Source organism: Polypterus senegalus, chromosome 2, assembly GCF_016835505.1.
Source record: "Polypterus senegalus isolate Bchr_013 chromosome 2, ASM1683550v1, whole genome shotgun sequence".
In the NCBI taxonomy this organism is placed as follows: Eukaryota; Metazoa; Chordata; class Cladistia; order Polypteriformes; family Polypteridae; genus Polypterus; species Polypterus senegalus.
In genome coordinates, this window is record NC_053155.1 from 47,822,557 (window position 1) to 47,842,103 (window position 19,547).

The window sequence follows — 19,547 nt, forward strand, 5'->3', positions numbered from 1 at the left end:
GAAAGGCTGTTGATACAGATGACATAAATGTGGAAGCATGGAGGTGTCTAGTAGATATGGCAGTGTTTGTTTAATAGAATATTGGAAAGTGAGAAGATGTCTGAGGAGTGGAGAAGAAGTGTACTGGTGCTGATATTTAAGAATAAGGGGGATGTTCAGGACTGCAGTAACTTCATGGGAATAAAATTGATGAGCCACAGCATGAAGTTATGGGAAAGAGTAGTGGAAGCTAGGTTAAGAGGTGAAGTGATGATTAGTAAGCAGCAGTATGGTTTCTTGCCAAGAAAGAGCACCACAGATACAATGTTTGCTCTGAGGATATTGATGGAGAAGTTTAGAGAAGGCCAGAAGGAGTTGCATTGCGTCTTTGTGGACCTGGAGAAAGCATATGACGGGGTGTCTCGAGAGGAGCTGTGATATTGTATGAGGAAGTCGGGAGTGGCAGAGAAGTACGTAAGAGTTGTACAGGATTTGTACAAGGGAAGTGTGACAATAGTGAGGTCTGCGGTAAAAGTGACAGATGCATTCAAGTTGGAGGTGGGATTACATCAGGGATCGGCTCTGAACCTTTTCTTATCTGCAGTGGTGATGGACAGGTTGACAGACGAGATTAGACAGAAGTCCCCGTGGACTATGATGTTTGCTGATGCCATTGTGATCTGTAGTGAGAGAAGGTAGCAGGTTGAGGAGACCCTGGAGAGGTGGAGATATGCTGTAGAGAGGAGAGGAGTAAAGGTCAGTAGGAACAACACAGAATACATGTGTGTAAATGAGAGGGAGGTCAATGGAATGGTGAGGATGCAGGGAGTAGAGTTGGTGAAGGTAAATGAGTTTAAATACTTGGGATCAACAGTACAGAGTAATGGGGATTGTGGAAGAGAGGTGAAAAAGAAAGTGCAGGCAGGGTGGAATGGGTGGAGAAGAGTGTCAGGAGTAATTTGTGATAGACTGGTATTAGCAAGAGTGAAAGGGAAGGTCTACAGGACGGTAGTGTGACCAGCTATGTTATATGGGTTGGAGACGGTGGCACTGACCAGAAAGCAGGAGACAGAGTTGGAGGTGGCAGAGTTAATGATGCTAAGACTTGCATTTGGTGTGACGACGATGGATAGGATTACAAACGAGTACATTAGAGGGTCAGCTCAAGTTGGACGGTTGGGAGACAAAGCCAGAGAGGCAAGATTGCGTCGCTTTGGACATGTGCAGAGGAGAGATGCTGGGTATATTGGGAGAATGATGCTAAGGATAGAGCTGCCAGGGAAGAGCAAAAGAGGAAGGCCTAATCAAAGGTTTATGGATGTGGTGAGAGAGGACATGCAGGTGATGGGTGTAATAGAACAAGATGCAGAGGACAGAAAAATATGAAAAAAGATGGTCCGCTGTGGCAACCCCTAACGGGAGCAGCCGAAAGAAGAAGAAGTAGTCTTGGGTTGACAAAATCCTTGGTATAACTCCACTTGGAATATTGCTGCTTAATGAACAATCTATGGTGATAACCTGCTCTTCCATGTTGGTACGACATCTTATCCTGCTCAACTGAAAGAATAATAACCCATCAGCAATAGTAAAGTGAGAAGAGAATATTCAGTTTTACTCAACAACAGAAGAAAAACACCTTTGCTAAACCAATTTAAAATTTCTTTAAGATTACAAGTGTTTGAATTTTGAATTAGCAGTAGTCCAGTAGCCCAAGGCATCAAGATTTCCTGACAGACTAGAAATTTTAGTGGTACTAATTATTCAAAAAGGCTATTAAAATTTTCTTTGCACTGTGAAAACTGCTTAACTCATTAGTATTAACCATTCTAGTAATTTTCCTTGGAGGGTTATAGCAATTAAATAGGTGGCACGATACTGAACATAAGCACACAGGATGAGTCTTGTGGTTTGTTTGTGCAGGTGTGCTGAGACGTGTGAGGCAGCTCTCTTAAATGTAATCTAACAGTGTTGCTGTGAAAATTGTTATTGTCTACTGCTTTTAATACCTCAGTTGCTGTAGCCAGCAACTTGTTTTTGATGTTCCTGCAGGTTCACTTTTAAGCCCTTAACTTTATTCTGCTGCTGTGATTAACTTTTGATAGTCAGCTGTGCAACTTTTGCTATTGTGGTGGCAACCAGGAGACTGGTTCATGGCTCATATGGCTTCACTTTTACAACAGAGCTTTAAGGGTTGACCTACATTTTCCTGAAGGACTAGCTGCTTTGGTAATTGTATACTCTTAAGCAATATGTGATGCAAAGTTCAAAATTATTTTTTTGGTCCATTATAATATTTTTCTTATATGTTCTAAAGAAAGATTAGTACACATTTACCAGGACTTAATAATTTGCCAACAAATTAAGTAAAATTGAGCAAGTTCCTTAACCTGTCATTCTCCATATTGCAGATATGTTCCATCCATCCATTATCCAACCCACTATACCCTAACTACACAGTCACAGGGGTCTGCTGGAGCCAATCCCAGCCAACATAGGGCACAAGGCAGGAAACAAACCCCGGGCAGGCCATGCGCACACACCAAGCACAATTTAGGATCACCATTGCACCTAACCTGCTTGTCTTTGGACTGTGGGAGGAAACCAGAGTACCCAGAAGAAGCCCACGGGGAGAATATGCAAACTCCACGCAGGGTGGACTCAGGAAGCGAACCCGGGTCTCCTAACTGTGAGACAGCAGCTGTGCCCATTGCGCCACCATGCTGCCCTTGCAGATATGTTGAAATAGTTAAATGATGTCAATGTCTTATATAAGCATCTTTGTATAAAACTGTAACCTAAATGAATAAAGGTAGTGAAAGTAAGCATTAGAACTAATGTCCTGGAATAAAAATCTTTTCAGTTTATAATTTGAGTACTGTATATCCTGAGCTCTGTTATAAAGACAGAATATTGTTGATATAAATAAAGGTGTTTGAATTTGTCCATTCCATTAATTTTCTGATCTTATTTCCATATTTTTGGCGAAGTAAAATAGTTTTTTCAACAAAAAATCCAAGCCAGCATCTTTTCCTGAATCTGATCCCTGCCTCCTAAAAGTGTGCACATAAACAATGGCTGCTTACCAGTGTTAAGGAAAGCGGCAGCTTGTCTTTGGAGTTGAGGAGGAAGCTCTTGCTAAGGATAAATAGTGTAGACTTCACACAACATCCCAGGAAATGTTGGGTGGGAGAGGATGTGGAAGTTCACTCAAATACAAAATAGGGATTTACTTGTTTCTTTTAAGAATTTTAGTTTAGCTGTCCTGTTATATAAACAAAGTGGAAGGCAAACTCGTAGCATTATGCCCTTTGACCATTCCATCTATAAAGAACCAATTTTAAGTCATGAATTCTGCTGTCATGTCTGCATATCTTTAAAGTTTTCTGGAGCTCTGTTATGTGAAATTTGAAAGGTTTGTAGTTATAGTTAGTCATAAAGTGTCAACTGTTTTTGACTAATGGCAACCCCAACTTTTAATTGCACACAGAAATGTCATCTAAATAAACCAGATGGTTCTTTATACTGTACCAAAAGTGACCTCAGCAGAACTGAAATCAAGCCTTTTGTATCCTCTTTTTTCAACCCAAGATTCAAGACAGCTTTAACAGAGGTTAAGCTTCTACCTAACACATTCTTAGACACAAGTTGTCTTTTGTTTATCTAGTGTCATATGTGGTTATTTTGCAAACATTCAGTAAGAAGTCATCTTTTGAGCAAAAAAATAGATTAGTGATACAAAACTGGGCAAAGGAATTCCACAGCATTTGGACAGGCATCATAAACTATTCAATTATTGAATAGCTAGTTTTTTTTTTACAAAAGGTTATGCAGCTTAATTGTTCCTTAATTGAAGATCCATAAAAGTGGTTTAATCTGCTCCAATGAGTACTAGAAAAATTAATTTGAAACAGAGTCCAGAAATTTAATGTTAGCCGAAAAGAAAGAAGCACAATGATGTAATTATTTGTGCTTTCTCAAATAGTCAGCTGTCTGAGTTTGAATCCTGGAGCAGGTCTTTTTGGAAACTGGAGCTTGATTCCAGTTTCTGTTTGGGTTTTCTCCAGGTAGTCAAGCTTTCTTCCCCCATATTAAAGACATGGGTGTTATGTTAATTTAGTGATTATGTTTAGGTCTCAATTATGATTGCAAGTGTGGCTGTGTACATGAATCGCTTCTGCAGAGGTATGTCATCTTGTCCACTGTTGCTTTCTGCTTCACTTTAGATACTGCTAGAATAGGCTTCAACTCTGCTTGTTGTTCAGCAGAGGACTCATCTTAAGAATGCAGGCCATTCAGTGGAGTGCAATCTTCTGGATCTTGCTGACTCTAAATTGGAGTTTGTCCAACTGCTTTCGATCTCAAGGATTTTATACTTGAAGATCTTCTCTGCATTCTTGCTCAGGATGTTATATTGATGAAGACGCACGACTTGCTCTTCATGTCATACAGTACGATGTCTGGCCTGTTGGTGGTGATGGTACAGTCTGTGGGAATGGTCTTGATCCACATGACGACAAAGTCTCCTTCATCAATGACTATGTTTGGTGTATTCTCATACCACTTGTGTATCATAGAAACACCCATCTGTTAGCATACTGCCCAGTGCAGGTACATAGTGACCTTGTTGTGACATTCAAGATGTTACTTCGGGGCCTGTACATGGAATCCAGACACTATGTGGCCGGTGGACTCCTCAGCTTCCCAGCTGTTCAAGGCCTAATCTTTAGTGGCTGTGATAAGGCTTTTAGTTTCACCCTTGAGACATGCACTTTGAAGCCATGCATGTATTAGATCCTTGTAACAGTAACAGGTGAGGGGACGCTGGTGCACGCAAGTTGCTGCCGCTCCTCCCTGTTAACACTTTTTGCAAAATTCGCCTTAATTCTACACTTTCTCACGCTTGTTTTATTTCTTTCATTGTACGTATAGTTTGTGGATTCAGCCGATTTGAATTGCATGGATTTGGCTTAATATTTACAGATTTTATGGACTCTACTTTGACTGGTAACAGCTGAGTCTGTTGATCGCGGGACAAGACCTACGAACATTTCTTTGTACCTGACGATCTAGGACCTCAGGATGATCTGTCTCCGTGATTATATTCGCTATGTTGATCTGCTCCCGATTCATTTTACAGTACTCTACGACTGGGATCTGATCTAATGCTCATACTAACCTGGCTTATGGCTCCGCGGTGATCATGCATGAAATTACCAAGCGTTACTGTTTGTGGCTGTGTATTGGAACCTCCAAATCCTGCTACCTCCTCCTGCTATGCTTTCTGCTGCATTGCAATCGCCGTTCATCTCATCAACGCTACCACACCCGCCTGTCCTAATGGTTCCGCTATGCTGTGCTGCTTCTCCACTGCTTTTCAGATAAGTATTGCCCAGTATCATGCTAAAATACTCTCATGACAAACTCCTTCTTATTAAATAGTTTGTCCAGAGCAAATGGTCTGATTGGAACATCCTTAAAGACGCCAGTATTTTGCAGCGCCCGAAATATATACATCGCGGGTCAGGCCGCCGCCACCGCCGGGCTGTGAATAAAAAGACAACCGGCAGCATTTGCTCAGGAATAAGCCTTCCTTCTCATGGCCCTAAAAATACAAGTGTCAGTGTGCCAAATTTGCATTGTGTGGAAATAAACCCTGATCTCGGCTATGTGCAAAAGATGCCTCATTAACTAATATTGCACTGTTTAACTGGAGATCTCTAAATGGCAAAGCATTGGTGCTGTCAGAACTCATCACTGACACCTAACTTGATATACTGTGTTTAGCGGAGACTTGGCAAAAACCAAACGAATTGACGTCTCTCACGGAGGCGACTCCACGTGGTTTCACTTTCCAAACAGAACCTCACAGCTCAAGACAAGGAGGTAGGCTAGCGGTAATTATCAGAGCAGACTTAAATATCAAATGAATCCCAATTGACTGTCCACTGTCTTTTGAGTGCCTGGCTCTTAAACTAATAACGGAAACAGGTCCTGTCTCACTCATTGTTCTTTATCATCCCCCAAAATACAATGCATCCTTCTTATCTGATCTGATTGAACTTTTAACCCACCTAAGCTCTTACTCTCAGAGAATTATCCTTCTTGGTGATTTCAACATCCATATTGACACTACTACATCTAAACTGAGAAATGAATTCCTATCCTTACTGGACTGTTTTGACTTGACACAACACCACTCTGGTGGTCATATATTGGATCTATCTGCACTTCTGGACTATCTGTTGCAAATATTTACAGCACTGATTTGGGACTCTGACCATAAAGCAGTATTTTGCACTGTCTCACTACCTTTACCTCCTCTTACCTGTAAACGACAAATTTCTTACAGAAACCTTAAAAATATCTGTCCCTCTATCCTTTCTGGATCCATTTCTGATCTTTTACTGTCTGCACCTATTCCATCAACACTAGATAGTCTTGTTGACCACTATAACTCAGCCCTTCATTCAGCATTAGATAAAACAGCTCCTTTAAAACATAAGGAGGTTTCCTTTAAACGTTCAGCTCCTTGGTATAACTCAGAACTGCGATCTATGAAAGCAGTTGGCTGACGCCTTGAGAGAATGTCACGTAAGACTGGCCTCACCGTGCACATCCAGGCTTTCTCTGACCACCAAAGAGCTTACAGAGAAGCACTAACTGCTGCTAAGAACACCCACTATGGCAGAATAATAGAAAGTGGCCACAATAACCCAAGGGTTTTGTTTTCTGTAGTTAATAAACTACTCAAACCTGCATCTGGCCCAACTACCTCTTCTACTGAAGTCTGTGAGGATTTCCTCCACTTTTTCCGTAACAAAATTAAAGATCTAAATAATTCAACTAACATAAATACATCATCTGTTTATATCTCTGCCTGTTTTCCCACTCCATCCAGCTCCTTCTCTAAGTTCTCACCAGTCACATCTGCTTTTGTTAATGACCTGCTTTGTAAGATGAGGCCGACTACTTGTGTACTGGACCCCATCCCCAGCACACTACTTAAATCCTGCCTTCATGCCATAATCCCGACTGTTACAACAATAATAAACTCATCCCTTGACACTGGCTCTGTGCCGCTCACTTTTAAAATCGCTTCTGTAACCCCAATGTTAAAAAAGTCTGGTCTTGATGCTGACAATCTTAACAATTTCGGCCTATTTCCCACTTACCTTTCCTGTCAAAAGCTCTTGAGCATGTTGTAGCTTCCCAGCTCACCAATTACTTAACGTCTAATAATTTGATGGAACCCTTTCAGTCTGGTTTCAGGGTGCAGCACAGCTGTGAAACTGCTCTGCTACGGGTAACCAATGATTTGCTTATGGCAGCAGACTCTGGACAAACCAGCATATTAATTCTGTTAGACCTCAGTGCAGCATTTGACACTGTCAGACATGACATTCTACTGTCCAGAATGGAGAACATGCTGGGTATCTCTGGCACTGCCCTCCAGTGGTTCAAGTCCTATCTGACTGATAGGCAAGAGTTTGTTAGTCTTGGCAACAGTAGATCCAGCTTGGCACCAGTCACACAAGGAGTTCCTCAGGGCTCTGTCTTGGCCCTCTTCTCTTCTGTATTTATATGCTTCCCTTGGCCATATTATTCGTAGCTATGGACTGGGCTATCATTTTTATGCAGATGATACTCAACTCTACTTCAATGTTAAAAGTGGAACTTCATCAGAGCTTTCTCAGCTCACAACCTGCCTTAGTGAAATTAAAACCTGGATGGAGCAGAACTCTTTAAAATTAAATTGCAACAAAACTGAACTCCTGCAAATTGGGACTAAAATGCAACTTAATAAAATGAGCTCCTTCCCAGTCCATCTTGGCGGTGATCTCATCAGACCTGCCTCTACTGCAAAGAATCTTGGTGTCATTTTTGATTCCTCCCTTTCTTACTCATAAATCACATTAAGAAACTTTCTTATTTTCACCTCCGTAACATATCCCGTGTTCGCTCCTTCCTCTCCTTTTCTAATACTGAGAAACTTGTCCATGCTTTTATCACATCCCGCATTGATTATTGTAACTCGCTGTTGACAGGTGCCCCTTCTAATCTTATATCACAGCTCCAGCTTATTCAAAACTCGGCTGCAAGAGTCCTTACTCGAACCAGCAGCAGCGAGCACATCACACCCATCCTGCTCCGTCTTCACTGGCTCCCTGTGTCTTACAGAATCGAATATAAAATCCTACTAATAACCTACAAAGCCTTAAATAACCTCGCGCCAAGCTACATCAGTGACCTTCTCCATCACTGTGTGCCTGCCCACTCAATAAGGTACTCTGATTCTGTTAATCTTGTTGTGCCCCACACTAATCTACACTCCATGGGTGACAGGGCCTTCAGCTGTATAGCCCAGACTCTGGAATGACCTACCGAAATTAATCAGGTCAGCTGACTCCATGAATTCTTTTAAAAAACAACTCAAAGCTCATCTGTTAAGGAAGGCTTTTAGCTCTACTTGACTTTCCCCTTTTCTCAGTTTACCTCTCTGTCAAGATGCTCATGTAGCCTGTGTGTGTCTGCTAGACCATCAATTCTGTTGTCTATTAGGCTTTCTCTGAATTTACTGTCTTACTCTTCTTTATTTATTTATTTGGTTTGTACAATGCTATATGCTGTATACCCTGCCTTTCTTTCTCATATTCTGTAAGTGCCTTGAGCATGCGAAAGGCGCTATATCAATAAAATGTATTATTATTGTTGACGAATGGCGTGTCCATGTTGTTGAAGAACTGGCAGTGTAGTGGCTTTATGTAGTGCTGCATCCTCGCCTCCATGATGTTGTACTTGAGTAACTGCTTGGTTTTCTCACTGCTAGCACTAGTGGTCTCTGGCAAACCATACCTTTTTTATTTGTGGCCTCCCTACTTAATGGATTTGTGATTGTGCAGAGCTTTGTGGTGTTTGAGCAGCAATTGCAGAAGCCGGTCCACTCAAGGTACTTGCACAGAGTGACAATTGTAACCTTCTCTGCTGTCTTGACCTCTAAAAGTCCTCAGCCTCCTTGGCATTGTGAGATGTAGAGATACTCTGCGTCCGCTTGCACATGTAGAAGGTAATTCCAGATCTATATAGGACAACTGGTACATTCAGGCAGTTGATGGCTGATCTCTTATTTCGTGAGCTGAGCTCTGTCTTGATGGCAGGTCACACTTGACAATAGTACTGTTTGCTGATCTTGGGCTTCATCAGAATGTGCTTCATGTCATCACTCTCGTCATCATCAAGGTATCTGTACGCTTTGCCTGGTTCCAGGTTCTTGACAGTTTCCTTGTCAATCATGATTATGTCAGGAGCTCCTACAAGATTGCTTCTTCTTCTTATTATTATTATTATTGTTACAATATACCATTTCTATTTTAGCCTGAGTTGTGGGTGAGATTTTCATAAATTGTCAAGTGTAAGAGATACACAATCTCACTCATCCCCTCATCCAATAATTTTTGCATTTGCTTTTTGTTTTTGATTTTTTTTTGTTGTTATTGATTATATTTTTAGCTACATATTGAACAGCTAATGGTTTTCATATTGTAACATTTTGCTTTTTTTTAATAATTTTGCCTGAAATAAATGATTACATTGTAATTTTGGATTCAGATACAAACAGAACATCACAGTAGTATCTTTATCTACATGTTTAAGTGTGCCATGGTGAATTACTGTGTGTTCCAGCTGCCTCCTGGTGGCTGCCTTAAATGTACTAAAGTATTTCCACCTACTGTAAATATTCCCATACTACGGCAGCACAGTGGTGTATTGGTAAGTGCTGTTTCCTCATGAAATTAGCATCCTGGATTCAAATCCCAGTGCAGGTTTTCATCTGTCCTCGAGTTTCTTTTCACAAACACCGAAATATGGCAGGTTAGTTGAACAAACCTAAAGGACTGCCACTTTGTCCAGTGCAGTTTCTGAAGACTCATTATCACAACACAAAACATATAAAGTAAGTTTGAAGTTGTATTGTTATTATCAACTAGCTTGCTTCCGAAAGGCCATTTAGTGCCTTTAAAAAGTTACAAAGGCAGAACGGAATTTATTGGCAAGTGTTGACTTAATTTACTAATGTTATTTATACATTTTTTAAGAAATTCTAGAGATTCCATTATATCTCCTAAAACTTTGGGCTACTTATAAATATAGAATCAGCACTAGAATATTATAAAAACAGTTTAGTATGTTTTTCTTTTATTTTGTATGTGTTATGTCTTCCATTAACTTTTTCTTCCCTTCTGTACTTTTCAATGTAGAGTTGTCTCATAGTGGTTAGCACTCTTGTCTCAGTGCTCCAGAAACTCAGTTTTTATTCTCACTCTATGTACCCTTTTCACATAATCCTTTCATATGATGTAATCTTTCTGCATATACTTGAATTTCTTCCCATAGCCTAAAAATGTACATTTCAAATTAACTGATGCCATTTAAATTATCCTACTGAATGTCCTGTCATTAAGATTTGTTTCTTAACTTATGTACAGTGCTACCCAGATAAACTTGGCTACGATAAACTTGTACTGGATGAATAGATGCAGCGATTTTTTTTCTTTATGCCCATTTCCTGCAAACCTGTAGATATAGTGTCTTGTATAATATGTTCATTTATCTGTCTGACACTTTATTTTATAAACCACTTTTTCTATCAGTGTCTATCTGTCTCTCAGTTTGTTTTATAAACTGCCTTTTATGTGAATCTGTGTATCTGATCACATTTTTATATATTGCTTATTCTGCCTATCTCTCTCTCTCTCTTTTCAGACAATAAAATACCATCTTTCTGCATTTGTCTCTTCACATTAGACAACACAGTTTTAATCAGCTCTGTCTGCAATGTCTGTTTCTCATTATTCTGTTCATTTATACAACTACAGCATCTGTTGCATTTATATGTCTATTTTATTGTAAATTATTTTATAAAGCATTTTTATCCTTTGATCCTAAAATATACATTGTCAATGGGAATATGGATGCTGTATGTGGTCCCTGCAATGGACTGACACATTGTCTAGGTAAGTTTCCAAACTTGCACCCAGGTTAGGTTCCAGCTTGTAATGACCCTGAATTAGATTAAGCAGGTTTGCAAGTATTATGTTAAAGTTTTCCATTGAACAATCTGAAGGGTTCCCAAGTTCAATCCCAGAGAACTTCACTGGCTGTTTTTGTTCCAGCCCAATTAATTAATTAGAAGTCAATCCTGACTGATAAAATAACTTGTTATTTGAGTTTTATGGATTGCTATTGTTTTCATTCTCCTACATCAAGTCATTCTTATATTATATATATTTCCTTTCTAAACATGTCATCCAAATTATTTTTGGTCAATAAAAAAGACAAAAATATCTTGGCTATATTAGTTGGTCAGACATGGTAGAAATCGTGGCTTCTCATGACTATTTAAGGGAAAACATGCCCAGAAAATGGGCAAACAGGACACATAATGAGGATGGCATTATAAATACAAAATATATTATGAATAAAAAAATTTGTGAAAAACATTATTTTTTATTTCAGGGCTTCAGACAGTAGGGATATTCAGAGTTGGAAGTTCGAAGAAGAGAGTACGACAAGTAAGATATTTTGTTTACAATATTTTTGTAAGCTTAAAGAATACATGTCAGTGAATTTGATTGCTTGTATACATTGTACAATATATATATAGTGCTGGCTAAGTGAAATTATGTATTAGTTTAATTTAACTGTACCTTTAAAAAAATAGTCCATATAATCCTTTTTTAAAACTATACATATGTGTACATTACCTTTACATTTGTTTGCTTAGCAGATTCTTTTATCTAAAACAACTTAAAAAAAAGAGGTCAGCATAATCAAGTAAACATCAGTCTAGAGGAATGTTTAGAAAGAAGTGTTACAGGACAAGGTCACAAAACTGATCATCACAATTGAAGAGCTCAGAACAAAGTTCTATCTAGTTACACTTCTTTTGTTATAAAAGTCAAATGTGTGTTAGACAAAAAATCATTAAACGAGAATCAAATGCTTCTTAAAACCGTCATGGAAGTCAGAACTTTGAATGGAGTTAGTCAGCTCATTCCTCCAGCTAAGAGCTACACATGAAAAGAGTCTGAATTGAGGATTGATGTCACACAGGGGTGACATCACCAGATGCCTTTTGTCAGACCCGAGTTGTCAAGAAGAAGTAAAGGATCTCACAAGTGTCTCCATATACTGTACATAGGTACTAACCTGTGGACTACTCTGTAGGCAAGCATCACGGACCTGAACTTAATATGTTCCACTACATTTAACTGGGAGAATAACAGAAAACTAATTCATAAAATTGGCCAGTTGATTTTCTATAAAATGAACTACAGAAGTACCTGGTATACAGAATAAAGGTGAAAATCTTATAGTGATGGAGGAAATAAGAATCAAAGATGTTCCAATTGGAGAAGTGAAGCATCTGATTGCATCTTGCGAGCATCACATCTCCGGATCCACATTAGATAGCACCTCATATTTGGAAGGAATGTCATAAAAATGCAGTTACCAATAACAAGAAACAAACTGAATCGCTTGGAGTTGGTCAAATGGTTTTTGAATTGGACAAGGTGCTATTGTTAGAGGAGATTACAATTAAACTCTGTTCACTCACGTCATCAGTATGTTTAACCTCTGCTCCTTAGGGACAAGCTGACAGAAATGGGAGTAGATTCATACCTGTTGGCACGGATCGTGGACTGTCTTACAGACAGATCTCAGTATGTGCATTTTGGGAACTGCAGGTCTGACAGGAGCGCTGCAGGGGACTGTGCTTTCTCCTGCTCTGTTCAGCCTATATACATCGGACTTCCAATACAACTTGGAGTCCTGCCACGTGCAAAAGTTTGCTGACGACACTATCATGGGCTGCATCAAGAGAGGGCAGGAGGAGGAGGATAGGAACCTAACGAAGGACTTTGTTAAATGGTGCGACTCAAACCACCTACAGCTGAACAGCAGCAAAACCAAGGAGCTGGTGGTGGATTTTAGGAGGCCCAGGCCCCTCATGGACCCCATGATCATCAGAGGTGACTGTGTGCAGAGAGTGCAGATCTATATATACCTGGGAGTGCAGCTGGATGATAAACTGGACTGGACTGCCAATACTGATGCTCTGAGCAAGAGAAGGCAGAGCCGACTATACTTCCTTAGAAGGCTGGTGTCCTTCAACATCTGCAATAAGATGCTGCAGATATTCTATAAGACGGTTGTGGCGCACGCCCTCTTCTACGTGCTGGTGTGTCGGGGAGGCAGCATAAACAAGAGGGGCGCCTCACGCCTGGACAAACTGATGAGGAAGGCAGGCTCTATTGTAGGCAGCCTGGACAGTTTGACATCTGTGGCAGAGCGATGGGCGCTGAGCAGGCTCCTGTCAATCATGAAGAATCCAATGCATCCACTTAACAGTGTCATCACCAGACAGAGGAGCAGCTTCAGCACCAGATTGCTGTCACTGTCCTGCTCCACTGATAGACTGAGGAGATTATTCCTCCCCCACACTACTCTTCAGTTCCACCCGGGGAGGTAAACGTTAAAACTACACAAGATTTTACTGTTATACCTATCTCACACTCTCCACCTTTCATTTTTTTTAACTTGCACTGTGCTTTTATTGCTCTTTAATTAATACTGTTTTTATCAGTATGCTGCTGCTGGAGTATGTGAATTTCCCCTTGGAGATTAATAAAGTATCTATCTATCTATCTAACCTCACAGGAAAGCTGCATAGAAAGTTAAGAATTTTGTACTCCTCATGAAATATGGAGTAGATTGTTTTGCTGTCTGTGGTCCTAGCATTCTTATTAATTAAAGTAAATGGCATTGTGATCGTTCTAAGTACTGAGCAAAAACTAGTTGCCTGTTTCAGAAAGGTGCAATGAGGTTGCGGGATTATGATCCAGCATTATAATGACACAAACTTACTGTATTTCAAAATTGTTTGATTGAAAACAAATATTGCTCTTGGTTTAGCTATTTGAGTCTCAGGACATAAACCTAACTAAAAACATTAATTAAGAAGGGTAATGGTTATGTGTACACTTAAAATATAAAATATTTGGTATATTTCTAATCAAAAGAATAGTGTAATATTAGAAAATAATAGAAAAAGACTTTGTGTTGTTACAGACAGGATGTTGCAGCAAGTATTAGCTTAGAGGATCTGGTTTTGTCATATATATTTGGTCTTTTGCTGATGGACTAGGATACTGTACACACAATGTTCCGCACATTGACATCAGTGAAAAGTAGTTTGTTTGATGAGACTGTTTCAATTACTGCAAGCCTCTTTTTTTGGTGTTTGCTAACAGTTTTTGAAACTCTTTCTACATTTTTAATCCTTTTCATCTACATTAGAGGAAAACTTACACATGTGAAGTGAGTGGTGATTGGTCTCATTTTAAAAGAAAGATATCTATAAACAGCAGTGGTCACATGAGAGGTAATTTACTTAAAATTCCTAGTTTGAAGATGCACAACACACTTTAAAGTCAGTGTCTTTGGGAATTCACAATAGGAACAAGTAAAACTTAAGTTAGAAAGTTAATGAACAATTTGCACAAAGTCAATATGTGAAGCAAGATTTGAGTGTTTTTATCCACAGCAGAAGAGTCAGAATACTTTTGGGGTATGCCTTTCAAGTCCAGAAGGACAAACACTTCAGAAGGTTTAATTTGCAATAAGTAATGTAGATAATAAACCTGCATTAGCACTCAAACAAGCAGGAAATAAGATTTCAAAAGTTTAAACTACAGGTATTATAGAAAGAGAGTCCACTCTGGTGAAAGTCAAGAACATGTGAAAGTTTAAACTACAGATGATCAGTAAAGAATTAATGAAAAGAATAAACTTCTTAAAATCGATTGGAAATATTAGACTAGAGTTATCTATCATACCTATGAAAACAAGAGCACCTGATAAATAAAATCAATTTTTAATTTGAAACGGTTTCACTGTATTTTATTATTTTATAAATTGTATATTGAAAACATACACTTTACACTTGAACAGATCAGAAACTTACAAGTAACTAAAAGAAATATCAGGATTATACTGAATGGTTTTAAGATTACAGATACTGATATGTAACTGAGATAAAAAAGCAAAAAATGTAGTTAACCGGACAACATTAATTCTTAAAGTCTCCATCTTTTATGGCAGGTGGCCCCACCTCCCCAACTTTAGTCTTGGAAGGACTCAGTGGCTGCAGGGATTTCATCCCAGTACAAAGAGCTGTCAGGGTACCGTTGCCTAGTACGTAGAGGTCTCTCTGACCCTCCAAGGATATGCCTCCCCAAACCATCACTGACCCCCTGCCAAACTGGTAATGCTGGTTGGTGTTGCAGTTTGCATAAAGTTCACCACGGTGTCTTCAGGCATTTTCACATCTGTCACATGTGCTTAGTGTGAAGTTGCTCTCATACTGTATGTGAAGATTAATGGGCACCAGTGGCTGAGCTGCCAATTGTGGTATTCGCTGGCAAATGCCAATCAAGCTGCAAAATAAGGGGCTATGACCACAGGTCCCACTAGAGGATATTGAGCCCTCATGCCACCCTCATGAAGTCTGTTTCTGACAGTTTGGTCAGAAACATGCATACCAGTAGCCAGCTGGAGATCATTTTGTACGGCTCTGTTAGTGATCCTCTTGTTGACTCTTGCAATAGGAGCAGATTCTGGTCCTGCTGCTGGGTTCATGACCTTCTATGGCCTCTTCCAGCTCTCCTTGTGTAATGGGCCGTCTTGTGGTGTCTCCCCCATGCTCTTGAGGCTGTGCTGGGAGACACAGCAGACCTTCTTGTAACGGCACATATGGATGTGCTATCCTGGATGAGCTGCACTATCTGTGCAAGCTGAATCAGCTGCAGGTACTGCCTCATTCTACCAGACAAAGGCACTAGCAAAATGCGAAACTAGGAAAGAATCTGTCAGGAAGGATAAGGAGAGAGCAATTGTCTGTGGCCTCATTCCCTTTTTGAGGGTCATTTTGCTGTTGCCTCTCTACTGCACCTATTTTCACTTTCATTTGCACCAAAGCAGGTGAAGCTGATTCACAATCACTTCTGCTTCCTAACTGGGGAGATTGATATCCCTGAAGCTTAACTGACTTTGTGTTAGACTGTGATAATTAAGTGTTCTCTTAATTTTTATGAGCAGTGTAATTAAATTAGATTAGATTAGATAAGATTAGGTTAGATTAGATTAGATAAACTTTATTAATGCCATGGGGAAATTTAAAAAAAGAAATATCTCTCTCTCTATCTAAACAACAAAAGACATCAAAATACTTGAACCCTACAAGAAAAAATTAAAATATATTTCATTATATTGAGAAATTTTATCAAGATGGTCCTCATCTAGCAGCATTTAAAATCATTATTGAACATGCCTAATTTCTCCAAGTCTTCTAACCATTCTGTTTTGCCTGATAATGTGTCAAAGAAGAGAGTTTGAAATAGATCTCTTTGATGGAACCCTCAGTTATAAATGTTGCTCGTTGAACAGTTTATTTTTTGTATTGATGCTTTGACATCAATAAAAAGTGAAATGTAAAAAAAACTGCCAATTTTGATTGTGGTTTATACATCTGTGAACTATGTGAACAGCAAATTTTTATTCTGTTATATGAAGAAAATATTTCCTTTTCACATATTACATTTTGAGGAATTTAAAATCTCAAAAAATAATTAAGCATGTCCTTTTGTATATCAACAGAAATTAAAATTGTATATTTTTGCATGGTTTTCTGTGACTTCATGTAAAGAAGTTAGGACAATTTACACATGCTGACAGTGAGAAATATATAGTTTACTGTGTTATTTCAATCTATATATGTGTTTACTTAACCTGATTATTTATTTTGGGTTATGGGAAGTCAAGGGCAACCAATAAAAAAGAACATTTTGCCATTTTAGATCTTGTATAAATTCTGTATTATTGCAGAAGGTCTTTTCCTTTTACATTTACTTCTATTCATTTTTTATGGTTTTGGTTTTTGTTTTCTGTATGCTTCATCGGAGGCCACATCAAAGAAAAAATCATGTTCAAAACATAGAGCAAATAAATACAGTTTGTAATTCAAGGCAAGCCTTTCATCTTTCTCACAGGATATTAGATCTTACATCCATTAGTTAATCTCTACAATTAAGGTCTCCAAAATAATACATATAAAGGGGATAGTTTGTTTGAATGAATGTACTGTATTACAGTGTAAGGAACAACTCAGTACCCTTCAGAAAATAAGATATCAACACCACTGTGGAAGTTAGGAAATTCATTATAACATGTTATGGCTGCTGGCAGAAATTACCTCCCATAGGACTGTCTGTGCCAATGCATTAGGACCTGCCTGTTGCTGAAGGTGTTCTTTCTCTCTGAAGGAGAATGTCATAAAAAGGGTAAATGTCTTTGTCCACAATGGCAAGTAATTTATTAAGTGCCCTTCTGTCTTCTTTGTCAATTTTTTTGTCTTTTATTATTTCAGTTTGTATTATTTGGCTTATATTATTTGCATAGCCATTACAAAAGTTTCAGCTGAATGACAACCTTGAATGCACAGATGTGATCTGGCATGGTCGTTTGTCTGTCTGTTGGTATAGTTCTGTTGTAAGCATACCTGTAATGTATATTTTAATTGACAACATATAATGTAATATTTAGAGCACTAGCGTGGGTTTCATCTGGGCCCTCCGGTTTCCTCCCACAGTCCAAAGACATGCAGGTTAGGTGGATTGGCGATTCTAAATTGGCCCTAGTGTGTGCTTGGTGTGTGGATGTGTTTGTGTGTGTCCTGCGGTGGGTTGGCACCCTGCCCGGGATTGGTTCCTGCCTTGTGCCCTGTGTTGGCTGGGATTGGCTCCAGCAGACCCCCATGACCCTGTGTTCGGATTCGGAGGCTTGGAGAATGGATGGATGGATTTAGAGCACTAATGAAGATGAATACTAAATGAGTGATATAAGCAGTCTACAGATATCTCACATTTCCCTTTTCTTAAGTGACTTTTAATAAATACATTTGAAAAAATATTTAGAAAAATAAAATATACCATATCATAATATTTAGGAAAAAGTGACTTACCAAAACATGTTGCGCTCTTAACTTTTCTAGGTAATGATGTCATATGTTTAATCTATTTAAAAACTGAAATTTAGTGATTTTGTGTTGTATTGATGCCAAATATGAATATAACAAATGTCTGTTTGAAACCCAGTGTATCTAAAAGGTAATAATAATACTTTACATTCCAGCTTAGGGAGGAGTTTGACCGTGGCGTAGATGTTGTGCTAGACGAGGAACACAGTGTTCATGATGTTGCAGCTTTGCTGAAAGAATTCCTCAGAGACATTCCAGACCCACTACTTACCCGAGAGCTCTACACTGCCTTCATTAACACATTGCGTGAGTATCTGCCATTTAATGAAAATATCATGTGAAGCATTCAGAAGTGGTAGATCTGTTAAACCATTGCAGATAAATTCCACTGGAGTAAAATGTTCCAAGAATTGTATATAATGTTTTACACACTGATTGTAAATAATTCTTTACAAACTCAACGTCAAACATTTTGAGAATGATTGAGTGGATGTGTAGAGTTTCAGAGAAACAGAAAAAGACAAACACATAACTAAAGGAAAAGGTAGAAATAGAAGTGAAAAGTTATGTGGTAAGGAGAAAGCAGTTAGGTGGCTTATGAAAAGAGTTTCACTGTTTATGACATTGCAGGAGTAAAGCAAAAAACATGTGGCCAAATAGAACCTAAATGAAAAAAAATTGCGAATAACCTAAGAAAATGTGTTTTATTCTTAAAAATAAGCAGCATTGTAGTACTATGATTTATTATATGATTGTTTAACTTGTTTCTGTTGTGACGTGGAATGTTTTTTAGAAATATTCACCGTATTTGATAACATTGTGTTCTTTTAGAAGGAGCATTGAACTGACATAGTTGGCTCCCATGTGCCAATTTTCAAACCTGTTCATTTGTTTTCAAGGTCGCAGTGGTGCTGAATTCAGTTTGATTGTTTTTGGTAGGGTAGACTGTCTAAGAATGCTTCATAGCTTGTCAAATATAAAACAGCTCAGGTTTATTCTTTGCATGTTTATTTATTTACCTTGAACATTAAACACTTTGTCAATTAAAAACAGAAGTGAGACTGTTCATTATTTTAATAGGTATTTAACATTTTTCTGAATAAAAAAGAGTCAAACTCACTGTCATATTTTAAAACAGATTACGTAAGAATGATAAAACAACATCAAACATTGCAAAAATGTAAGAAAAGCAGTATTAATTGGGAATATAATTAACTAATAAGTCACATAATAGATTTTCAGTATATACATTTAGTTTATTTTTTGTAGCATGCTACATTTATTTACAATTGCAGTACAGTATTATTAAAGTAATACTTAACAATCATATAAACCAAAAATGCAAACACCATGCAGTATACTGTGTACATAGAACTATACACAATACATATATATGCATAGAATTTAATAATATGAATTAATTTCTTCTTATATCCTAAAGACATGAATGTTAGGTTAATCAGTGATTTTAAAC

The 19,547-nt window shown here is 38.4% G+C and overlaps 1 protein-coding gene across 3 annotated transcripts in view; it reads left to right on the top strand.

The window, feature by feature from the left end:
- LOC120522883 (rho GTPase-activating protein 6) overlaps positions 1–19,547 on the top strand; it is a 207,711-nt gene that overhangs the window by 163,825 nt on the left and 24,339 nt on the right. For all 3 annotated transcript variants that reach the window (XM_039743631.1, XM_039743630.1, XM_039743633.1), the window contains 2 exons: positions 11,494–11,549; positions 18,229–18,379. In XM_039743631.1, the coding sequence (XP_039599565.1) occupies positions 11,494–11,549; positions 18,229–18,379 (207 nt within the window). The remainder of the gene's footprint in view (positions 1–11,493; positions 11,550–18,228; positions 18,380–19,547) is intronic.